We start from the raw sequence: 23,203 nt of genomic DNA on the forward strand, positions 1-23,203 counted from the left end.
TCACCAAGGTAAAAACTTATACTTGGCGATATTTCTCAATGTTTTAACGCTTCAAATTGAACATCGGTAAGAGTATATATGTCGTGTGTGTGTGACTTGATAAGTACTTTGAAGACATTTCACAAGTAGACAATCATTATGCACACATCGGCTTCAAACTGCTTGTGCATTATAAATAATCTCGTTTAACTGTGGACCAAAATGAAGACAAATATGGAAGGTTATGCCCATCTTGCAACTCACAATGGAAATTATCAATAACAAGAAAGCATTGATTTCATAAAAAAACATGCATACTAGTTAGAAAATCACACAATCTTTTATTACTGACACAAATCATTGATCATTGGCTAAAAAGTAGCTTTCTGGGCTAAAATCCCATTACATTTTGAGAAGACGATAAATAAAAAAATAATCTGTCATTGTGTTCTGTGTACGTACACGTCAATGTCAAATAATGTCAATGTCATAACAACCGCATTGTAAGCCACACGTGTGTAAAAATAATAAGCGTGTGGAAATGTGTTATTTTACTTATAAATAGTGTAATTTATACATTGAAAATGTTAAAACCTAAGGTGAATTTAAATGAACTGCCTGGTTTCGAGGTGCCTTCGGAAGATGCTGCCCCTGCTCCAGAAAATGAATTTCAAAACAGTAAGAAGAAGAAGAAAGGATCTGGTGGCTTTCAGTCCATGGGGCTGAGCTTTCCAGTCCTCAAAGGCATCACCAAGCGAGGATACAAGCAACCCACGCCCATTCAACGTAAGGTAAGTCACGGCGAAGAAATAAACATAACCTCAAAATTATTGCATTTTTTGTTTGAGAACTAATAACTTATTCTGTTCTCTCAAAATAGGTACTTGAATTTACGAAATATGAATAGTACATAAGTTTTGTTTATTTAGATATCAGGTTATTAAAATTTGATAAAAACATAATAGGTTAACTGAAAACTTAAATTTAAGCTTAGAATAAACCAATACTTATCTAGGTATAACAGGAAACTTTACAGTTCAACAAATAAGTTCAGTTGTTACAGGCACAAAACTAGTAGGTATATATCCACTAAAGTCAATTCACTCAAGTCAGTTTATTTACACTTACAATTGTAAGGTTGAATACTAAAAATACATACAATTAAACTGAACAAAAACTAGCAGTGTATAAAAAAAAAATATTCCCCAAATCACAATGAAGTTTAAACATTGTATGTGTATAGGTTGTAATAAGACTGAAGACCTTATTCATTTCCTTTTGGAATGTGATCAGAATAAGGACATCAGAGACAGGTATTTGGATGGTATGGGCTTGTTCAACGGAGGTGTAAATGTAATTCTAAGTCAAACGCTTTCAGAAGAAGCGATGCTGATTTACAGGTGCATTAGACAGGCCTTTGCATCCAGAGACATGGTTTTGCACTGAGCATAATTATCTGTAGTGTGGTGTATATAACGGAGGCTCCCCATGAGGCTGACCTAGTCACATTTGGTGTACTAAAGCCTTGTTAAAATACTAGATTTAAAAAAAATGTATGTTTTTTTTTTTAATTTTCAGACAATTCCTCTGGCTCTAGAAAACAAAGATGTTGTGGCCATGGCACGGACAGGCTCTGGCAAGACGGCATGCTTCGTGCTGCCCATCTTGGACAAGCTCCTGGCTCCTACCAACAAGGCCACCCCAGGGAAGAACTTACGGGCACTCATCCTGTCACCCACGAGGGAATTGGCTTTACAGGTATAGCGTTAGCTCTGCTATTCTTATATTTTTATATTGAAGAATGTTGCTAAATGGGTTGTTGTTTTTTCTAACCTACAAAAGTCTTGTGTAAAAATTTAAACAGCCAACAGATGTATGTCTTGGATGTATGTTTATCTATTGCCTAGTACCCATAGTACAAGCTTTGCTTAGTTTGGGACTAGGTCAATTGGTGTCAAGTGTCCCATGATATTTATTTATTTATTTTGTGCTCTGTCAAACAAATATTTTCATACCTTGTTAAAAAAAGGGATTGAAAGTTATTGTATTGTTATATCTTTTGAATACTTATAAAGATATTAATATGCAAATTTAAAAAAAAATGGTAAATTATTTGTAGTTTTTTTTTTTATTCGACTGGATGCCAAACAAGCAAGTTGGTCTCCTGATGGTAAGAGATCGCCACCGCCCATAAACATCTGTAACACCAGGGGTATTGCAGATGCGTTGCCAACCTAGAGGCCTAAGATGGAATACCTCAAGTGCCAGTAATTTCACCGGCTGTCTTACTCTCCACGCCGAAACACAATTAAATTAAATGTAAGGAGACAAACTTTCGTTGGTTAAAGAAAAAAATTATCCACTATACTTTCTGCTGACAAAATGAGATTTTCCCATGAATTCTGTATTTAATTAACAAGCTTTCCTTGCCAAGATAATTGAAAAACTACTAGATGTCTGCCATGAGCCTAACCAGTTGGGGGCTATTGGTTATTTATTATGTTTATGTTTACTTGCTCAAATGTTGCACAACTTACAAATACAAAGTTTTGATGTGAGACCAAAACTAGCCAAAACCGAAAGCAAACCTTAAGGGGCTACCCGAGGTTTTCATCGATTTTTGACAAGTTTTGAATCGTATCTCCTACTTTTGCACTACAGATAGAATTATAAGTGAAACAATTATCGGTTCTCCAATCTTTTATCTCCATTTTTGTCTACCGGATATTGAAAAAGACTAATACTTAATTTTGTATGATTTTTTTAAACATTGTCTAAATAAACACTTATTTCGTATCTCTATTGAAGTGAAAGATGAAACATATACGAAATCTACATATTTGGGTTCATCTTTGACGTCCCTAAAAACTGGTCGAGGGTTTTCATTTGAAACTAATTAACACAAAACTAGTGGCCAGAAAACCAGTTTTTTGGCCTTAAATTGTTCAACTTTGATGCCAAATATCTCAAAGACAATGAACTTTGAAGTAAATATGGGATACTATATTGCTTAAAGCCGTTGTTGTTAATATAATAAGCTACAAAAAACATTAGAAAACTAAGGAATTCAGATCGAAGGCCATTGGGGCATGGGATCCCCGTAAGTCACTAGTTAAGTTATTCAAATGGAAACATTTTCATTCCAGACACTGAAATTCGTCCGTGAGCTGGGCAAGTTCACGGGGCTGTCATCAGCTGCTATCCTCGGCGGAGAGTCCATCGAGCAGCAGTTCAGCGTGATGTCGGGAAAGGCTCCCGATATTGTGGTAGCGACGCCCGGTCGTTTCCTGCACATCTGCATTGAAATGGAATTGAAACTTGACAACATCAGTAAGTAAACATTCACTCATCATCATCCCAGCCTTTATACATCCCACTGCTGGGTACAAGCCTCCTCTCAGAATGAGAGGGCTTGGGCCTTAATTCCTACGCGAGCCCAGTGCGGATTAGGAACACACATTGAATGGCAGTATGTGCAGGTTTCCTCACAATGTTTTCCTTCACTGTAAAGGTCATGGTAAATTTTGAATATAATTATTTCACTTGCTTTTTATTTTTGTTTCAACCTGTATACTCCATGTGATGTAAGTTTTTTGCGGATAGTGAATTAATGTTTCTTTCTTTCATTCTAATTTCGCACATGAAACTCGAAAACCTCAAAGGTGCGAGCCGGGGATTGAACCCATGATACTTGTGCTTGAGAGGCCATAGGTCAAACTGCTAGAGCCTAGCCAAGTCCGGCCCGCGAGCCCCTCTAATCCGGCCCGCGGAAAGAAAGCGGGATAGCCCACGGTCCGGCCCGCGATAGGGTCCGATTTTATAAAGCTACAAGTAACTAGTAATTAATTTTATAAGACCCGCCACTGACGGTAATTGGTCATAATCATAGATAGCCACTCATGAACATAATCAACACCAAGTGCGTTCCTTATGCGTTACTCGTATCTAGGTACCCCCTGAAGACTAAGGGGCTGTTTCACCATCCATTGATTAGTGTTAACTGATGGTTCAATGTGATGCCATCTCCTATTCGAACAAAACAAATAGAGACGGTATCACATTTAACTGTTTACACTAATAAATGGATGGTGAAACCCCCATGACCAGACAAAGTCTTGGCCCGCACGAATTTACATTAAATGCAGTTTGGCCCTTAGTCGAAAACTTTAAAGACCCCGGTGCTAGGTCATCATGGCTTAGTAAAGATTCACTACAGGTTCTCATCTAAATGCCAACAACCACACTGTTCAGAGTGTAGCGTCATAAAGAGTGTACTTGCGTGTTGGTTTCAATTAAATAATTCCTCTTTTCTCATTCCAGAAGTCATAGTGTTTGACGAGGCCGACCGCCTTTTCGAATTAGGTTTCGGCGAGCAACTCCGCGAGATAGTGGCCCGTTTACCATCCAGTCGCCAGACTTTACTCTTCTCTGCAACATTGCCCAAGATGCTGGTGGAATTCGCCAAGGCCGGTCTCACGGATCCTGTGCTCATCAGGTTGGATGTGGATTGGAAGCTGCCGTCGACTTTGTGGTTGGGCTGGATATATGTGAGAGCGGAGCTGAAGACTGCCGCCTTGCTGCTTCTGTTGGATAGAGTGTTGACGGAGACGACCCCGCAGGCTGTGGTGTTTGCTGCCACTAAGCATCATGTGGAATATTTGAGTTTGGTAAGTATTTTCTGTACAGTTGGGGAAACTGGGTGGGATTTTTCCATAATCAATTCTGCTATGATTTCTTTGGCAGATGCATGGAATGTCTCAGTAACATAAAGGTTCTACCCTGGTACGCGATTAAGTTTCTAATTAATTGGAAAGTCCTTACTACTTTTAAAAAAGCTTGAAGCTACCTTAAAATCGATAATTTTTCTGAGTAAACTTTAGATTTTTTTCAAGAGTAAAATTTGTTGACATATTGATTTGGGGTACGAGATTTTTTGAAATTAGTGAGGTAATGGTTGTTCTTAGTTTTTTTTTTACAATATAATGCACACAATAAGTTCAATTGAATTATGGATCTGTGGCAATGTAACAAATAAAAATTTCGAAAATACAAACTGAGACATGGATGCACAGAAAAACCAGAAAAAGAGACCAGCGCTGGGAATCGAACCCGGGTCCTCAGTGATCCGTGCTGCGTGCTATAACCCCTACACCACCGCTCGACAGGAATCTAGACACAAATTTATCCTATGCATACATATCTCAGGTTGCTTATTTCTACTACGCTACTTATGCAGCAGCACTAGCGACATCTATGTTCCGCTCTCATCAAGAGACGTCACACTCTTTCGGAACCAACCGCTCACCCAGACAAGAGATGTCGCTACTAAGAAATCAAATTATGATATCGATATGGTTTCGCGGGATACCCGTAAAAGTAACAAATTTGGATTTGAAATAAAAAATACAAAAAGACTCCAAAAAACCAATCATAAATTAAAATTTACTTTCTCTATTTCTTTGTTGGTTTTAGAGCCAAGCTCTAACCAAAATTGCCCATGGTCCTTTGAATTTTGCTCGCACGAAATCGCAAACAAAAGCTAGCAGCAAACTATAACCTTCACTTATCCACCAGATCCTCCAGAAAGCCGGCATATCGTCAACATACGCGTACTCGGGGCTGGACCCTTCGGCGCGCAAGATCGCGCTGGGTCGCTTCTGCAACCAGAAGTGTTCCGTGCTGCTGGTGACTGACGTGGCTGCACGAGGGCTCGACCTGCCCGCGTTGGATACTGTCATCAATTACAACTTCCCCGCCAAGCCCAAGTTGTTCGTGCATCGCGTCGGTCAGTATGATTTTACAACCATTTATTTAACTAATGAACTAAATGAATTTCCTGCTCACCCGCGACCTTAAGATAGCTAAGCTTAAGATGAGCTCTGGTTGAGTTCGAAACGTGTCAGTGTAGTGTGGTGGTGGTGATAGATGGGTTTGTGTGATTTGTGTGTTCTTACAGTGTGGAGGTGGAGGAACTGCATGAACACGCATATTTTGCATAAGCTTAGCTATCGTAAGGTCGCGGGTGAGCAAGGAAATTCTTTTAGTTCATTGATATGGACCTCCGCAAAGTAACGCCTGATTCAATAAATTATTTATTTAACTTGCAATGTATGTACCTGCGGTTAAAGAAACTGAATCACGTACGAGGGAGGAGCCTTTGTGCTACCAATGTCACGTCTGACTGTATTCCCTCAAATCGTGTGTCAAATAGTATGTAAAGCATCCTGTTTGTACCATGTTTGAGCAAATAAATGAGTGGTTAGTGTTTAGGGCGGAGCGCGCGCGCGGGGCGGGCGGGGCGCGCCTGGTCGCTGGTGGCGGCCGACGACCTCGCGCACCTGCTGGACCTGCAGCTGTTCCTGGGGCACCAGCACCAGCTCAACACTCCGGAACAGGTCAGCTGATCACTGGAACCGTTTGTACTTATGAAGCCTATTCGCTGACAGGTTTTTGGTGACCGGCGGGGAGGGGTCTAGATGGTGCTTACGTCAGCAATATTTATTTATTATTTCTTTTTTTTTTATGCAAACTGTAGTAGGTTTTAATTCAAGTAAAAATGGCTTCCCTACTTGCAGCAAATTCACATTAATAACAATAAAGAAACCTGAAAAGATTTAAAAAAATATATACCTATGTTTACGTAAGCATAGGAGGAGGGGGTAGGGTTTGGACTTTTGCTGACAAGGGGGACGGAGAGGGGTTAAAAATGACCACAGATTACCCCCTCAAGATACCGCTTTAGTACAATTTTGTACGATTCAGAATTCACCAAATAAGGCGGTAGGGTCGGAAGTGCGGGAGACGTAACGTCGTGCTGTGATTGGCCATTTCAAAGTCGCGAGTGCAATGAACTCGTGCCGTGCTAGAAAATAGTGTTGTGATATAATTAGATTACTATCGACAAAATTATCGATACAAACACTTAAGTATTAGTTAGGCACTACTTGATGGATTTTAAGGATAGTATAATACTCTTAAAGTTATCCACTTATTTTTTCTCTCAGGGCATTGTGGAAATCTACATAATGAATCATGATAAGCACTATGCCTTGTATGCGGTATCTAGAGGGGGTAATCTGTGAAAATGACTAAAATTCTGCTTACGTAATCTGCTTGAATGACCCCCCCCCCCCCTTATCACGCGTATTGCTATGAAAATTGCAATTATTTTGTTCCGCCTAATGTCAGGTTTCGAGGATATATATCATGATATTATATCCGATATATATCAAATGATTTTATTTTATCATTACAAAAATTGGTTTAAAAATTTGATATAATTAATTAATTATTGGCTAATTTTTGGCCTTTGTTACTATATTTCTACTTCCCAAATGTAGATTGCGTTGGAGTAGTTAAAAGACACTACCTAATAGTAGGTTCTAATTTATGGCAACACTTCTGCCGGCGTTAATGGCGTCAGCCGTGTCAGAAAAATTTCGGTACGAAAGAGTAAGTTTTTGTTGTGTTTATTCTATTATTTTTTACAAAGAAAGTAATTGATCATAAACTGCAGAATAGTACATTGAGTCTTGAGGGCGGTAAACAAGGAATTACGAACGAGAGTCTATTAGAAGCCCGAAGTCGAAGACTGAGGGCTTTAATGAGTCGTTGTTCGTAATTGTAGTACCGCCCGTGCGACATACAATGTTTTTCATCACATTTGCGCTCTGACTACACTCTTGGCAGCGCCAGCTTCCGCGCCGCCCTCCCCTCCCCCCCTTCCCCCCCCCCCAGCCTGACCATGCGCCCGCCGCGCTCCTGCACGCCAGCACGACCAGCACGTCATGCAGTATCACACTCATGCGACCGTCCTTGGGCTTCATGACAACAAAATTAGTACGGGCAATGACTCATGCGACCTACCACGGGTTTCATGACAAGCACATTCAGGTCGAGGGTTTTATTTGGGGGGTTGCAACCAAGGTAGACTGCATGTTACGACACTGTTTACGAGCATGTGTGATGAAAACAATTTTACTTCATTTCTTTTACAAATAATAATATGGCTTTCATACAAAATGGATATATACTAAACTTTTGATATATATCGGATATATATCATAAATATCGGATATTTTCGAACCCTGCCTAATGCATGCATGCCCATACATAATAAACGTTTTCATTTTGATTTGGCAATACTTTTTGTTATCTATCTGCTATGTAATCAGGTGTCAGAGAGCGGCGAGGCATGCCCGAGCGGCGTGTGGGGCGGGGTTTCCGCGGCGGCGCTGGAACTGCGCCACCAGGATGTCATGGCGTGGGAGAAGAATCACTCTGAGATCGTGAGTTTACGTTCAGTTGGGATTGTGTAAGACGTAGAATCCGGAATACGGTAATTCGTCGAAGAACTAAAGTCACTGACATAGCTGGAAAAATATGCAAGCTGAAGTGGCAATAGGGGGGTCATATAGAAAGAAAGAAAATACATTTATTTATCGCCATAAAACAAACATAGAACAGATAAAGGCATACATGACGCTAAATCGGTCCCCACTCAGCATAATGGCGCGGCAAGCCGTGGCGCTAATGTTCAGTGAGGACCTTATCTAAAAACTAACTTGAAATAAAAATTAAAAAAATATTAAATTGTATGGCAACACCGGCTTAAACCATTCAATCGTGTGCAGTTGAATTGTTTTAAGTCACCGCCAAAAGTATACTTTGCAAATATGAATAATGCGTATTACTATTGAAATGGTTATTTAAAAACAACATGCTACATACCTGACTCCTTAAAAACAAAAACACAGGTATTTCTATTAAAAGTACCTTACTTTACTAAACAATACACGGAATACGATAAGATATCGCTCGAAGAACAGATAACCGTTGGGGGAGAAAAGTTCTCGAGTGGCGGCCACGAACCGGAAGACGAGGCGTTGGCAGGCCTCCTACCAGGTGGACTGACGACATGGTGAGAGTTGCGGGAAACCGGTGAATGCAAGTGGCGAGTTGTCGTTCATTGTGGCGTTCTAAGGGAGAGGCCTTTGTTCAACAGTGGACGTTTTCCGGCTGATGATGATGATGATGAAGACGCAGAAAGAAAAAAAGAAGAAAGAGATTTACTTCGGTTCCATCAGTACCACCACTTTACAATAATAGGACTGGATCAAATATTTCTTCTTGTTATTCTGTCCCGTCAGCAAAGGGACAAAATTAGTACAGTTTAATAGAATAAACATTGTGTCACATTATACTAACATGCTTATTAGGTGACCAATTATAGAAGGGACGTAAAACTACCATAAAAATGCACGTTTGGCAAATTTTAATCCTATAAAATTACAGTTTAAAGAGTGACTCAGGAGACCGTAAAGCAACGACTGACAAGAAATAGTACATTGTGTCTTAAGGGCGGTAAATAAGGAATTACGAACGAGAGTCTATTAGAAGCCCGAAGTCGAAGACTGAGGGCTTTAATGAGTCGATGTTCCTAATTCTAGTACCGCCCGTGCGACATACAATGTTTTTCATCACATTTGCGAGTAAAATTGTATATTTATAAAAGGAAAACTAATATTTAAAAAAAAATTGCCGATATCGCTGACTACGCTCTTGGCAATGCTAGGAGCACTAGCAGCAGCGCACCATGCAGTATCAAACTCATTGACCGACCTTGGGCTTCATGACAAGAAAATTAGTACGGACACTGACTCATTTACCGACCACGGGTTTCATGACAAGCACATTAAGGTCGAGGGTTTAATTTGGGGGGTTGCAACCAAGGTAGCCTGCATGTTACGACACTGTTTACGAGCAAGCGTGATGAAAAAGTTGATTGACACCAGTTAATTCTAAATTCCGTTAGAAAGATGTTGAGAATGACTGCCCGAATATTCACCCGGGGCCTTAAATACACCTCGTGACGCTTGACTGTTAGTCATGCCCCGTGGCAGGAGGAGGCGGCTCGCGTGTGCGGTCGCGGCTGGCAGCAGTACCTCAGATGGCGCGAGGCTGCGTCGGCGGACGCCAACCGCCGCGCCAAGCTCACGGCGCCGCCCACGCTCGTGCACCCCTTCTTGCGAGACGCGGCCGAGTCCCACGCCCACGCTGATAACCTCGCTGATCAGATCAAGAACTACACGCCGAGAGGGGTCAGTATTACGAACTATTTTAGGTACCAGCCTACCAGTCTACACTGTTCATCAGATGAGAAAAAAAACTGGACGTCGACCGATGTACCATCAGCCAAATATGTGCTCTACCACCCGAAAGTTGAGAATCGTTTGCATGTCATAAACAGTAATGCCAATAGACGTGTCCGTCAACTTGGAAGTTCGACTTTACCGACATATTCATTTGATAGGAACTCGTTTAAAAATTGATAGACGACTTATTTGGCTGATGGTATGAAAATACTTCACAAACACAAATTAAAAATCCTCAAAAGAATTACAAAATTAAAAACTTGCCAGTGGTTATCCCCACCTGTTCTGATTGAAAGTACGAAGGAGTAACTTACTAAAAAAATACAAAATTAAACGATTCAACCCGGAACGATTCGACTAGTTTCGATATTTTCGGGAGATCTTTTTCATAGGTGAGTGGATGGTAGATAATCGTGAATTGAAGCGTATAATTTTGTTTTTTTTTTCTCTTTTCTATTCTTTTCTATGTCTAACGAGAGCTTAAAACCAGGGATACACTAGGGGACAAATGTCATGCGACACGGTAGCCAGCGCGTCGGGTGAAGTGGCGCGCCCTTGCCGGACTTCGCTTGGCAACATCGCGCGACACGTGTAGCTAACGACGTCGGGTGTCGCCAGATATGTCAGACGAAATCGGCCGGCTTCGTTTGAAATGTCGTGAGACATTTGTCCCCTATTTGTTCACGATGGGAGCGAATTTCATTCCCGAGCAGGTCCTATAAAGAAATAAAGCGAAACACTTCGTGTGTTCCAATGGAATGCTAACCAAAGTTGTAATTCTAAATTCCAGACTATTCTAGAGTTGGGAGCTAAGAACGACTCCCCCATGAGTATCGCCATGAAGAACATAAAACACAAGCACGGCAAGATGGTGCAACGAGTGCGCGAAAACAAAAAGTCACAGGTGAGTTTAAAATACTAATAATTTACCTATAAATGCAAGGTTCAATTCTGCTCGCAACTTTTTTTAAACATTTCCAGTTTTCATTTATTTATTTTTCTTTCACATTAAATACTGTACTTGAGCTGAGAAGCATAACGCTGCAAGTGCCACTTTTTACGATTTTCGGTTTTACCACCCTTATTGTCGTATATGCTAGTTTGACACCTAAACGCAAATCCTGTAAAATTTCTGAAATAGCACTTGCAAGTTATATGTCCTAATTAATAGGACAATTTCGCCAGTGTCAAAGTAAACTCTCTTTGAGAGGGACGTTGTACGGTGGTTGTAGTTTTTGCAACTTGATAGTAAAATTCCAGAAACCACGCGGAGACAACTTGCGCATTAAAAAATGTCAGACACGAGAGCAATATAGAATTTTGTGATCACTGTTAAGGTTAATCGCCGCATAAAACACTATCAAAATTATACTTCAACTAGACAAAGAAACAGAAATAGCAAAATTAGATATTGTCTACATCCGCCATGTTCGAATGCTACAATTCAATGTATGCAATACAATACTAAATTGACAGTACATTTATAAATGTGATTGTGATTGTGTATCTTGAAAAAATGACAAATGCCAATTTATTTAACGTATTATTTATCAGTCAATCCGTTGCCGACTCTGTGAATATCTATTCTACGATTTCTACGCCACTGTGAGAATTCAGTGACTGAAACCCGCGACCATTTTTGCAGGCCGAAGGATTGGCCAGCGCGGAACTGAAGCCGAAGAAAACGGAAGTAAAGCGCGACGAGAATTACATACCGCACCAGGCCAGCGATCACCTCACCGAGACCGGGTGAGTCGCTCGCTTGCGCTCGTAACCAGGGGGCTTACAGCGAAAATCGAAATTCGTATCGTACCGTCCCTCTCACTTTCGTATTAAATAATATGAGCGACTGCGGGACGGCAAGATACGAAGTTAGAATTTTCTTCGTAGTATAGGGCCAGGGATGTTGTGGACACGGATTGTTTCACATCAGCGAATGCTGTTAGGATATTTTTACAAGCTTTAATTTAACATGCCCTGTTCGTTTATTTATTTACTAGCTTTTGCCCGCGGCTTCGCTCGCGTTAAATTTGGAGTAACATACATTTACTTTCTGCGATCCTTTTTTCGTGTTTTGATTAATATTTCGGAGGATTATATGGAAATACAAATACAGACAGATTTTCTCTTAGACCAGATGGTGCAAATTTTGTAATACAAAAATCGACCTACATACGTAGTTAATTATGATTCTTACCAACTTTGAAACCCTGCTTCGCTGATTCAGGGTTGGAATCTTAGAAAACGTTAAAGTACATACTACGCGTTTCTTTTGCCCGCGACTTCATACACGAACACGATATAGGATTTGGGTAAAATCTTGCAAGTTAAATTTGACCCACTTCCAGTAGTCCGATTGACTTGGAATTTGGAATACTTATGTAAAGCGCGTGACAATACAATAATCTGGTAGTGACATCCTGGTAGTCCGGCCAGGATTGTCTCCACAGGGCGGAACTCTTCAACGGTTAATGGCATCGACTTGCAATTTGGTATTCAAATGTAGTTTGGGTGAGAATACAAGTACAATCAGCAGAAAAAAGCTTTTATTAATAAAGATTTTTTTATCAAAAACTTTTATAAGGATGCGTTTACCCGCAGCTTTGTATAGTCGAGCTCAGAGACTTGCTAGCAAAAATTTGATAAAAAATATCTGAACACGACTATTGTTAACGGCGTAGAAGCGTGTTCAGATATTTTTGATCAAATTTTTGCTCACAAGTTTATGAAGTCGACTGAACGCGTAAACCATTAGATAAAAATCATCAATCATCATCATCTCAGCCGTAGGACGTCCACTGTTGGACATAGGCCTCCTCCATAGACCTCCAGTTGCTTCGGTTGGCAGCGGCCTGCATCCACCGTGAACCCGCGGCTTTTGTATTGTTGTTAAATAAAGAATATTATTATGGTCTTCAGTGGTTTATTTCGATCATTTAGTTACAATCTTAATTATGTTAATATTAATATGACCGGCTAGGTCAGAGGTCGGAGGCCAAGAGGCACAGTGTTGCCAACACACATAAAAAGAGAATTACTTTACTTTTTTAAATTACGTTCCAATACATCATCCCCTTTAAACAAACAATTTTTAATTAAAATTAGTGGGGATTCCAACCTCTTAAATTATTAAAGTAAGTTTACAACTCAAAAGTTTTTATAACTGTTAAACAAATTAAAATTATTATTTCTTATTATTAGAGTAAGTTTACAACTCAAAAGTTTTAAAACAAAACTAAAATTTATATTTCTTAAAACAAAATAACACATTATACTTCTTATTATAAACTCTTCCTCCCCTCCTAAGGAGCAAAGCTAAACAATGCAAAATGTTATACACTCATACTATAACATCATCTTAAATTACATTGCAGCTACTCGTTCAGCCAACATTAGTGAAGTAGAGACTAGTACAGAGCAAGCCCGTCTTGGGGGATCATCAAGTTATGCTGGTCGGATATAGAAAGAGGTTCTTGTGTACAGCACATTATTATTATCTACTAAGTCATAAGCTCTATATCCATTACTACTAATAATTTTACCTTGAAGCCATGTTTTATCATTCATGTCTTTTTTAAACCATATGTTTTGCCCAGCAATGAACTCTTTTTATATCTACTTGTTCTATTATAATTTTTGGCATTGCGGTTTGCAATTTTATTAAACTCTGGCTGAACATTTAAATTAATTTTAGGTTTTAAATACTGGTGAGACACTAATAATTTAGTTTTTAAATTTCTATTCATTAAAAGTTGAGCTGGTGAAAAATTTGTGCCAGACACAGGTGAGGATCTATACTGTAACAACGCTAATCTAAAATCAGTCTTATCTTCACAGCATTTAGTTAATATTTTCTTACAAATCTGGACGGCTCGTTCAGACATCCCATTAGATTGAGCATACCTTGGACTTGAAAAAGTAAATTTAAAACCAAAATCTGAAGCAAATTTCTTACATTCTTTAGAGTCAAAAGGTACATGGTCCGAAACTATTTGACTTGGTATTCCAAAGTTTGAAAATACCTCTATTAAACAATTAATTACTGAAGTTGCACTTTTATTAGGCATTAATTTCATATCTATCCATTTAGAAAAATAATCTACAATTACCAGGTAATTTTTATTTTTAAATTCCATGATGTCTATGCCCAGTTTTGAAAAGGGTAAATCTGGTACCTCATGTGATAATAGCGGCTCTTTAATATTATTATTTTGGTAAGTTTGACATACAAAACACTTTTTTATGAATTCTTCCAAATGGTTATCCATTTTAGGCCAGTAATACATATTCCTAGCTAATTGCTTCATTTTTGTTGTGCCTAAATGACCCTCATGTAGTTTATGCATGATAGATGATCTCAATGACTTAGGTATCATTAATCTGGATTTTAAAAATACTAAACCTTCATCGGTTGTGATGTCACCTCTTAATTTGTAATAAAACCGTAAGTCATCAGGAACATCTTTAATATTGTCAGGCCAACCATTAATAGTAAAGCCTATGAGTTTTACTAACTCATCATCCTGTGATGTATTTAATATTAATTCACTTTTCTGCTCCTCTGTACACTGTAAGTAGCGAGCAAGACCTACACAGTGAATAACTTCATACATATAAGTGTCATCAGTATCACTAACATTCATGAAAGAGCGAGACAGAAAGTCAGCAATATACATTAATTTTCCTTTTAAATAGGTGAACTCTATGTCATACTTTAATAGTTTTAATTTTAATCTTTGTAGTCTGGGTGACGGTATATCATGTATGTGTTTCTTTAATAAACTCTCTAATGGTTTGTGATCATTTAATATTTGACACTTATTTCCATAAATAAAATAGTGAAATTTTTTAGTTGCCCAGACAACACTTAATAATTCTTTTTCAATTTGAGAAAATCTTTGCTCAGAAGGAGTCAGACTTCTCGAAGCATAACAGACTGGTTTGCCATTTTGTAATAAGCAACAGCCAAGTCCATCTTTTGAAGCGTCACATTGTAGTACAATAGGTAATTTAGTATTAAAATTTTGTAAAATGGGTGCCTCTGTAATTATTTTTTTAATATTATTAAATACTGTTTCATGTACTGAGGTCCACAACCAAGTTACATCCTTTTTTAATAAAAGGTGGAGAGGCGATGCAATAGTAGCCATATTTGGAACAAATTTTCTTAAATAATTGACCATACCGAGGAATATCTGTAATTCCTTCTTATTAGTTGGACTTTTAATACTGTTAATGGCATCAACCCTTTCCGGATCAATTTGCATGCCCTGTCCAGAAAAAATGTGACCAAAATATTTCACTTCGGTTAATCGATATTGAAATTTATTTTTATTAAATCTGACATTATGTTCTTTGGCACGTTCAAATACTTTATTTAATACTTCGTCATGTTCCTGCTGAGAATTTCCACATATTAAAAGGTCATCACAATAAACTACCACACCGGGAATGTCACCAAACGCTGTTTCGCTGTATCTTTGGAACACTTCGGGGGCTACAGAAATTCCAAAAGGACATCTTAAAAATTTATAGCAGCCATAAGGGCTATTAAAAGTACACAAGTCACTAGACTTTTCTGTTAATTTAATATTATAAAATCCATCAGACAGATCTAGTACTGAAAAATATTTTTTATTACTTAATTTAGGTACTATCTCATCTAATGTCGGTATTAAATGGTGTTCTCTAATTAACACTTTATTTAAATCTTTGGGATCTAGACAAATTCTTAATGAACCATCTTTCTTTTCGATAATGACAAGATTACTCACAAAACTTTTTGGGTGTTCGACCTTAGCAATTACTTGTTGATCCTCCAGAGACTTCAGCTTCTCCGCAAGGCGAGTCATCAGCGCGTTAGGCACTCGACGTGGGGTCTCACTACTGGTTCCACTCCTGGCTGAACGCGTAGCTCCAATGGGTTTTTAAATTCACCCACACCCTGAAAAAGTTGAGCATTTTTATTAATAATTAATTCCTTGTCATTTGAGGCATCAGTTTTGACTATATTAATATTATTGTTTTTCAAAAGTTTTAATTGTATTAATGACTTGAGTCCTAAAATTGGTTTAGCTTTCTCCTTTATTACTAGGAACTCAGACTCAAAACTGTCCTCATCATTCTTAGTATAGACTTTTAATATTACTTTTCCTATTGGCATTAAGTGCCTACCACCAAAGACCTCTATTATTGTTTTTGTCTCAGACATTTTAATATTATTTTCATCATCGACAAGTTTATTGAGATCATGCTGTGAGATCACATTGATCTGCGCACCTGTGTCACACTTAAACAACACTCTTTTATTATTCACTCTTAATAGCTCTGTCCATTCATTTTTACTGAGATCTATGGAGCAGACTAGTCATAAATCATGAATATTATTGTCTGAATCACTCTCATTATTATTAATATTATGCACCTTCTTATTATAAGTGCACCCAACACTAAAATGGTTGAGCTTTTGGCATTTGCCACAAGTTTTACCATAAGCCGGACAATTTTTTGGCCCGTGCTCGGTTTTACATTTCAGACACATGTAATGTTTGCTATTATATTTTTTACTATGGAAGTTATTATTATTACTATTGAATACATTCGGCTTTTTTAATCTATGATACTTATCTTTATTACTATTGTTGGAGTGTGAGTGTTGGGACTGGGTCTGCGACTGCGACTGGACTGCAAGCACCTCCCTGGACGGACTGTTCAGTGTCTTGATGTGTTCTTTGGAGAGCTCCGCCGATCTGCAGACTTCAATTGCGCGCTCCAGGCTTAGATCCTTGATTTCTAATAGTTTTTGTTGTGTGCGCCTATCCCTGACTCCAATCACTATTCTGTCACGTAGCATTCTGTCCTTCATTTCTTCGAAGTTGCAATTTTCCGCGATTTTTCGGATGCACGTGTAGAATGAGTCGAATGTTTCGTCTTCTTCCTGGTTTCTTTTATTAAAGTTGAAGCTGTTAATTACCTCGTTTTGTTTCGGCTTGAAGTAACTGTCAAATATCTTAATTATATCTTCGAGTTTCGCCTTTTCTTGGTCGTCATCGGTTTTTAATACATTAAAGTACAGTTCTTGTGCCTTGTAACCTATGCAGTTTATTAATATAGCGCCTTTTCTTGTCTCTGACAACTTTTCAAAACCCGCCGCAGTGATGAAGTTGCGAAACGAGTGCTTAAACCTCTGCCATTGAGGCCAGCAGTTGTCGAGATTTTCCAAGTTCAAACCTTGAGGCAAGGTATATTGAACGGCACCTGCATGGGCTATGGACTCTATTTGAGGCTCTTTATCTGCCATAATTAATATTATTGGTGTACTTCAATAAATACCTCGTCTTCGCCGGTTCGCCGTGACACGTGTGTGGGAATCTTCTTTAATCTTCGTAATCTTTGTTCTTCTCCGACTGCGCCATGTATTGTTGTTAAATAAAGAATATTATTATGGTCTTCAGTGGTTTATTTCGATCATTTAGTTACAATCTTAATTATGTTAATATTAATATAACCGGCTAGGTCAGAGGTCGGAGGCCAAGAGACACAGTGTTGCCAACACACATAAAAAGAGAATTACTTTACTTTTTTAAATTACGTTCCAATACAGCTTTAACCAAAGTCATCCATATATTTATTTATGTATGTGAATGATTACGCACACAGCTACAAAAAGAACTGATATAAAAGAAGAATAAATGAAATTAATGATTAAATTACAAAATTCTGCTGTCATGACATATTGTGTGCGTTACTTCAACTCTGGTGACACTACCTATAGCAACCATTATACAAGCTTTACTTAGTTTGAGGCTAGATCAATGAGGCTATCGCGTATGAATTCGCCGCTAGAGGCGCTAGTGTAGCGAGAGGTCTTCGAAATGTCTAACGTCACTATTTGGGTGAGCTACGCGGGTTTATTTATAATTAGAATAATTTTGTGAATATTTTGCAATACCTGATATGAATTATGGAAAATATGCGTTACGGGGCAATGAATGTCTGTCTTTTGAGACAGTCTTGTCTTTTGGAAACCTTTGTCATCTGGAGACCCTCTTTTTCCAGCTCGGAATCATGGACTGAGGCTACCTTTCAAATTTTATTGAAATCGGAGAGATAAACTCAGGGTACAACGGTAGATAGAAATGCCCAATAACAAACTAACCACTATACACTTCTGGCAGGACCTTTGTCTACAGTGGTGCCAACTGGTGAGCGTGAAAACGGTAGCCCTCATTGGTGTAATGTGACCTGAGATATTATTATATTATTATAGTATGGCGGTGAACTTCATGTCGGGCGCGGGCGCGGCCGAGCTGGACGTGGGCGCGGACAGCGGCGACGCGGCGCGCGCGCAGCACCGGCAGCTGCGCTGGGACAGAAAGAGAAAGAAGATGGTGCACTACGACCCCGTGAGTACTGTAGTGGACGGTCGGTCCACTATCCTAATAATGCCCTATTTGAATACGGTATTTGACTATTTTGTATATGTTTTATAAATTAAAACTACACAATGCCTGTTATCGAATAGAAAAACAATTTTTAAGCTACCTTTACAAATAACAAAGTTATAAAGATTTGAAATTCAAGATTAGACAGAGAAAGACATACTGGCATGTGACATCACACGCCAGTACCGCCATACTTGCTGCATAGAGAAAAGCGTTTGAGAAAAAGACAGGTATATAGATTTTGCAAAAAATCACTATAAATCCAATTTTCAACCGATTTAAATTTTCTGATCGCTAAACACTATCTGTATATCTATATTTTCATAATAATATTAAGATATGGCAAAATCAGGAGTTGTCAAATACCGTATTAACAACACGTCTTTAGGATCTTTTCATATGTATTTCAAATCAACTTGCTACGTTGGCAGCTCGGATACAAGTCTTCTCGTTAACACCCTTGCATCCATTCAATATTATTATTCAAAAATGTAACTATGCTGCCAGCATCGAATCAACGGACGCAAGAAGTTAGTACAGTACTGCACTACGGGTGTACAAGGGCTCGCCGCTCGGCTACACGTAGCGTCCTGTCAGCTGAAACACGTCCGCTGCTGGACATAGGCCTCCCCCAAGGCTCTCCGCTCAGACCGCGGTGGCCTTGTGCTTTCCGCATCCACCGCGATCCCGCGATCTTAACCAGGTCGTCGCTCCATCTTGTTGGAGGCCTACCGACAGCTCGTCTCCCGGTCCGCGGACGCCATTCGAGAACCTTCTGACCCCATCGGCCCCGGTTCCCCGCCCACTGCCACTTCAGTTTCGCAATTCTTCGGGCTATGTCGGGCTGTGTATTTTTTCATGTAATAGCAGATAAACGAGCAGACGGTTCACCTGATGTTAAGTGATCACTGATCACCGTCGCCCGCAGCAGGCATCCGCAGCACGCAAGACTTGCATGCGCAAATGGCTTGTGCAAAATTAGCGCAAAAACTATAATGCATAATGGTTACATAATGGTTTCATCGGAAAAGTTCGTTTTATCGCGTTCTCTCAATTATCTTCAGTACTATGGTACTAGTACAGCTACAGCCGTTTTGAAATTCGACGCTAAATAATAAAGTTCCATGTTAATAGATATGAAAATGACCATCACACACACACACACACACACACACAAACATCACGCCTGTATTCCCAAATTCAAATAGGGTTTAAATGGGGTATTTATATAATTTATATTATATTTTTGTATTGTTTTTAATATTTATTGTCTATTAATTCTACGTTTCTCCTGTCTGTCATCGCTGCCACCTACATTAGTCTGTTCATATTTATTAATTTCTCAGAAATTGGTTCTCTGGAAGAGATCGCTTTTTAGCGATAAGACCGCCTATTATCTACCTGATTTTTTCATTTTTTGTAATGTCTCTGTACTGCTTTTGGTGATCAACAAAGAATATTTGTATTGTATTGGTGTAGGCAGAGTACACTAATTTATTACAATAATTGATTGACACTTCGGCTGCCGTCGTATTCGGACTTTTCCCGTTGTAAATACATTATGCAATACACGATCACTGACTGAGCTTGTGAAGGCCTTACCACATTCAAAATTTCACTGTAGAAAGAGGGTAAAATTTTAAATATAATTTCGATTCTTTTTTTTGCAAAATTCGTACTTCGTGTCTCGCTGTCCCGCTGACGCTAATATTATTAAATACGAGTGAGTGGGACGGTTTTTTTTAATTTTGTAGTAGCCCCCCTGTTGTATTGACTGTGGTGTTTTTAGGATGGCGGTCGCAAGATGATTCGCACGGAGAGCGGCGGACGCGTGCCCGCGTCTTACCGCAGCGGCCGCTACGCCGCGTGGCGACGCCGACACGCCACCGACGACGGCGACGGCGACGACACGGCGCCGACACGACACGGTATGCACAATATGACTTCATTTCTCATATCATATGAAACATATCAGGTGTCTCTGATCATGGGGCTTTATCAATAAGCTCTTACGCTATGCCTACACATATCCCAAAGCAGTCAATTCTATGCCAGCAACACGTATACGTGTCACAACGTTTGTGGTCAAAAATTCTTATTCTTACTAAAAAGTCCCAGACGTTGTTACTGGGGCCGAATCTGTTAAATCCAAGGGTTCTACTCACATAACTGAGCTACTCTTATTTTGTAACACTTTCAAATAACTTTAATTTAGATCATTTTTTGATCCTCAAAGTGGTCATCGCTGTCTCATGGTACGGGGAATTCCTTGGTACAGGGGCATTAAATGCCACATTTGACATCTCTAAGATAAACGTTTATCAACGCTGTCAATTTACCCCCTGTTTCACCAACCATTGATTAAATTTATTTGACGAATAAATATGATGCCGTCTCTGTTTGTTTTGTTCAAATAGACGGAGACGGCATCACATTTATCCGTCAATTAAAATTATTCAATGGGCGGTGAAACAGCCCCTTAGCATTGTATTATATACCCACATTAAAAATCACATTTAGCCTTTTCGCCGCCACGTCAAATACAAAAGACATCACCCATTGCAATGCCTAAAATTGAACCTTAACGAAGGTTGCTTTTGCATTGAAGTAATGGACGTATATATAGGTCGTTGGCGTGGAACCTGACTGTGGTGCGTATTTGAATCGTTGGCGTCGAAAAGGTTAAACAAGTGGTCAAAATGCTCGAATATTCATTCTTTAGCGTGATAGACACAAGCAGACACCCACACGCACGTTACAAATATGAAAATTAGGGCTAATTTACAGGCGAAATATCGCTAGATGGCGTTAGTATCGTCAGGTCTGTTTGACGTTACGGTCTTGCTTGCAATGAGGGCTATCGTTTTTTGTCTCGCTAGATGGCGAACTGTTGCGTGAGGCTTTTAAGTATGGCTTTCAAAGTCTGTTATTACGGGCGTGAAAACAAAGTTTAGATTATAATCATATTTAATACACCTTAAAACCGTACCATAAAAATATCGAGCATGCCACAGTGTTGCATAGTCCCCGTTTTGTTCGGAAAAAAGGGAGGACAAAGGTTTCCGAAAGACAAAACTGTCTCAGAACACAGACATTCATTGCCCCGGAACGCATATTTGCCATAATTAATTTCAGATATTGCAAAATATTCACAAAATTATTCTTATTATAAATAAACCCGCGTAGCTCACCCAAAAACTATGAGATTTGACATTTCGGAGACCTCACGCTACACTAGCGCCTCTAGTGGCGAATTCATACGCGATAGCCCTCATTAGCGGCGCGTCAATCATCAATATTATTTTGACACAACCCCTGTCACGGTCGTCAACAAACTATAGTGAAAGGTTTACAAATCCGCGCTGTGAACAAATTTTGTGCGACGTTTTTATGTAAGAAACATGCAGTCTATACATACATGTCGATGTATTTAACTCAATGAACGTTTCCTGATGCAGCGTCAGAGTTCCGGCCGCACTGGATGAAGCACAACGAAGCGTTGGCTAACAAGAAGGCGACTTCCCGCGAGTTCCGCGACAAGGGACAAATCGTCAAGGAGCGCATCCGTAAGGAAAAGATCAAGCAGAAGCTTAAACATAAGCTCAGCAAGTCCAAGAAGAAAGGGAAGAGGAAATAAAATAAATTTTGGAAATAGATTACCTATTGTTTTAATTTGTAGTGTAATCAAATCACAGTAGTATAGGAGTAGAAATTTTTAATAAAATAACCAGTTAAAAAATCATGATATATATTTTAAAAAATTAAGATAAACATTATAGTACTTACAATTACCTGTACATGTTGATAAATAACTTGGAATCAATTTCGACAAAAAATATAAATTTGGACTTTGGATGCAACTGGAATAGTTATTATCGTATCGAAGTATCAAGCGAATGCTATTCTATTTACAATTTTATTTTAACTAGAAAACGAATATAATGCGACTATATTAGATTAAAATATTAAAGGTACATCCGATATAAGCTATCTACATTTCAATATCCCGACGACGAAACACACACACAAAAATACAAATCACAACTCAGATTCATAAATTATATTAAAACTAGCCAATTTACACGGAACGATCTCTCGCCTCAACTGACGACAACTTCATCAACATACATTTTTTAAACGCCGAATGCGTCTGATAATTTGAAACAAATCGAATCTGACGACATAGAAATTACTGATCTCTTTTTTTAGTATTATCCAAACTCTCGTGAGACATGATTTATCATAATTTAAAATTAAACGGCTCAATTCACAAGTGTAAGTCGGAAACTAGTTTCGGTCCCGTCGGAAGACCTTCTTCAAGGGTGTGTTCACATACAGACGCCGCAAAATCAGCCACGCCACGCCCTCACCCCTGTAGCAGGTCTTCTAAAAAAATTTAAACTATAAGCCATGTTATTTTTAACTTTTTTATTTGTCCGTAATTTAATTAATAATTATACATAAAAAGGCTTTCGTAGGTAATAAAAGTTACATTTAACATGTCAGTATGTGTATTCTATACTAATATTTTATTACGATAGAAAACTTCATAAAGTGAATATCTGGGAAATTCTGAATATATCGAAAAATATTAGCGTCTCGCTTTGCACGGGATCCTTTATAATT

General features: G+C 38.9%; 1 protein-coding gene across 1 annotated transcript; it reads left to right on the forward strand.

Moving 5' to 3' along the window:
* Window positions 1-441: 441 nt before the first annotated feature.
* LOC141427590 (ATP-dependent RNA helicase DDX54) lies at window positions 442-22,236 on the forward strand. Its single transcript, XM_074087175.1, has 13 exons — window positions 442-770; window positions 1,558-1,737; window positions 3,126-3,309; window positions 4,300-4,646; window positions 5,554-5,764; window positions 6,250-6,374; window positions 8,154-8,267; window positions 9,882-10,079; window positions 10,924-11,037; window positions 11,779-11,882; window positions 18,403-18,538; window positions 20,367-20,505; window positions 22,036-22,236. Exons 1-13 carry the CDS (start codon window positions 564-566, stop codon window positions 22,212-22,214), a joined length of 2,238 nt encoding a protein of 745 aa, XP_073943276.1. The 5' UTR covers window positions 442-563; the 3' UTR covers window positions 22,215-22,236.
* Window positions 22,237-23,203: the final 967 nt, after the last annotated feature.

This window comes from Choristoneura fumiferana, chromosome 4 (genome assembly GCF_025370935.1).
Source record: "Choristoneura fumiferana chromosome 4, NRCan_CFum_1, whole genome shotgun sequence".
NCBI lineage: Eukaryota > Metazoa > Arthropoda > Insecta > Lepidoptera > Tortricidae > Choristoneura > Choristoneura fumiferana.

What these genes read in the sequence shown, in the direction of transcription:
- LOC141427590 (XM_074087175.1), top strand. Translation starts at nt 564, where the DNA reads ATGTTAAAACCTAAGGTGAATTTAAATGAACTGCCTGGTTTCGAGGTG. An exon ending in CGAGGGAATTGGCTTTACAG is followed by an intron (nt 1,738 to 3,125) that starts GTATAGCGTTAG and finishes TTTTCATTCCAG; the next exon opens with ACACTGAAATTCGTCCGTGA. An exon ending in AGCTCAACACTCCGGAACAG is followed by an intron (nt 6,375 to 8,153) that starts GTCAGCTGATCA and finishes CTATGTAATCAG; the next exon opens with GTGTCAGAGAGCGGCGAGGC.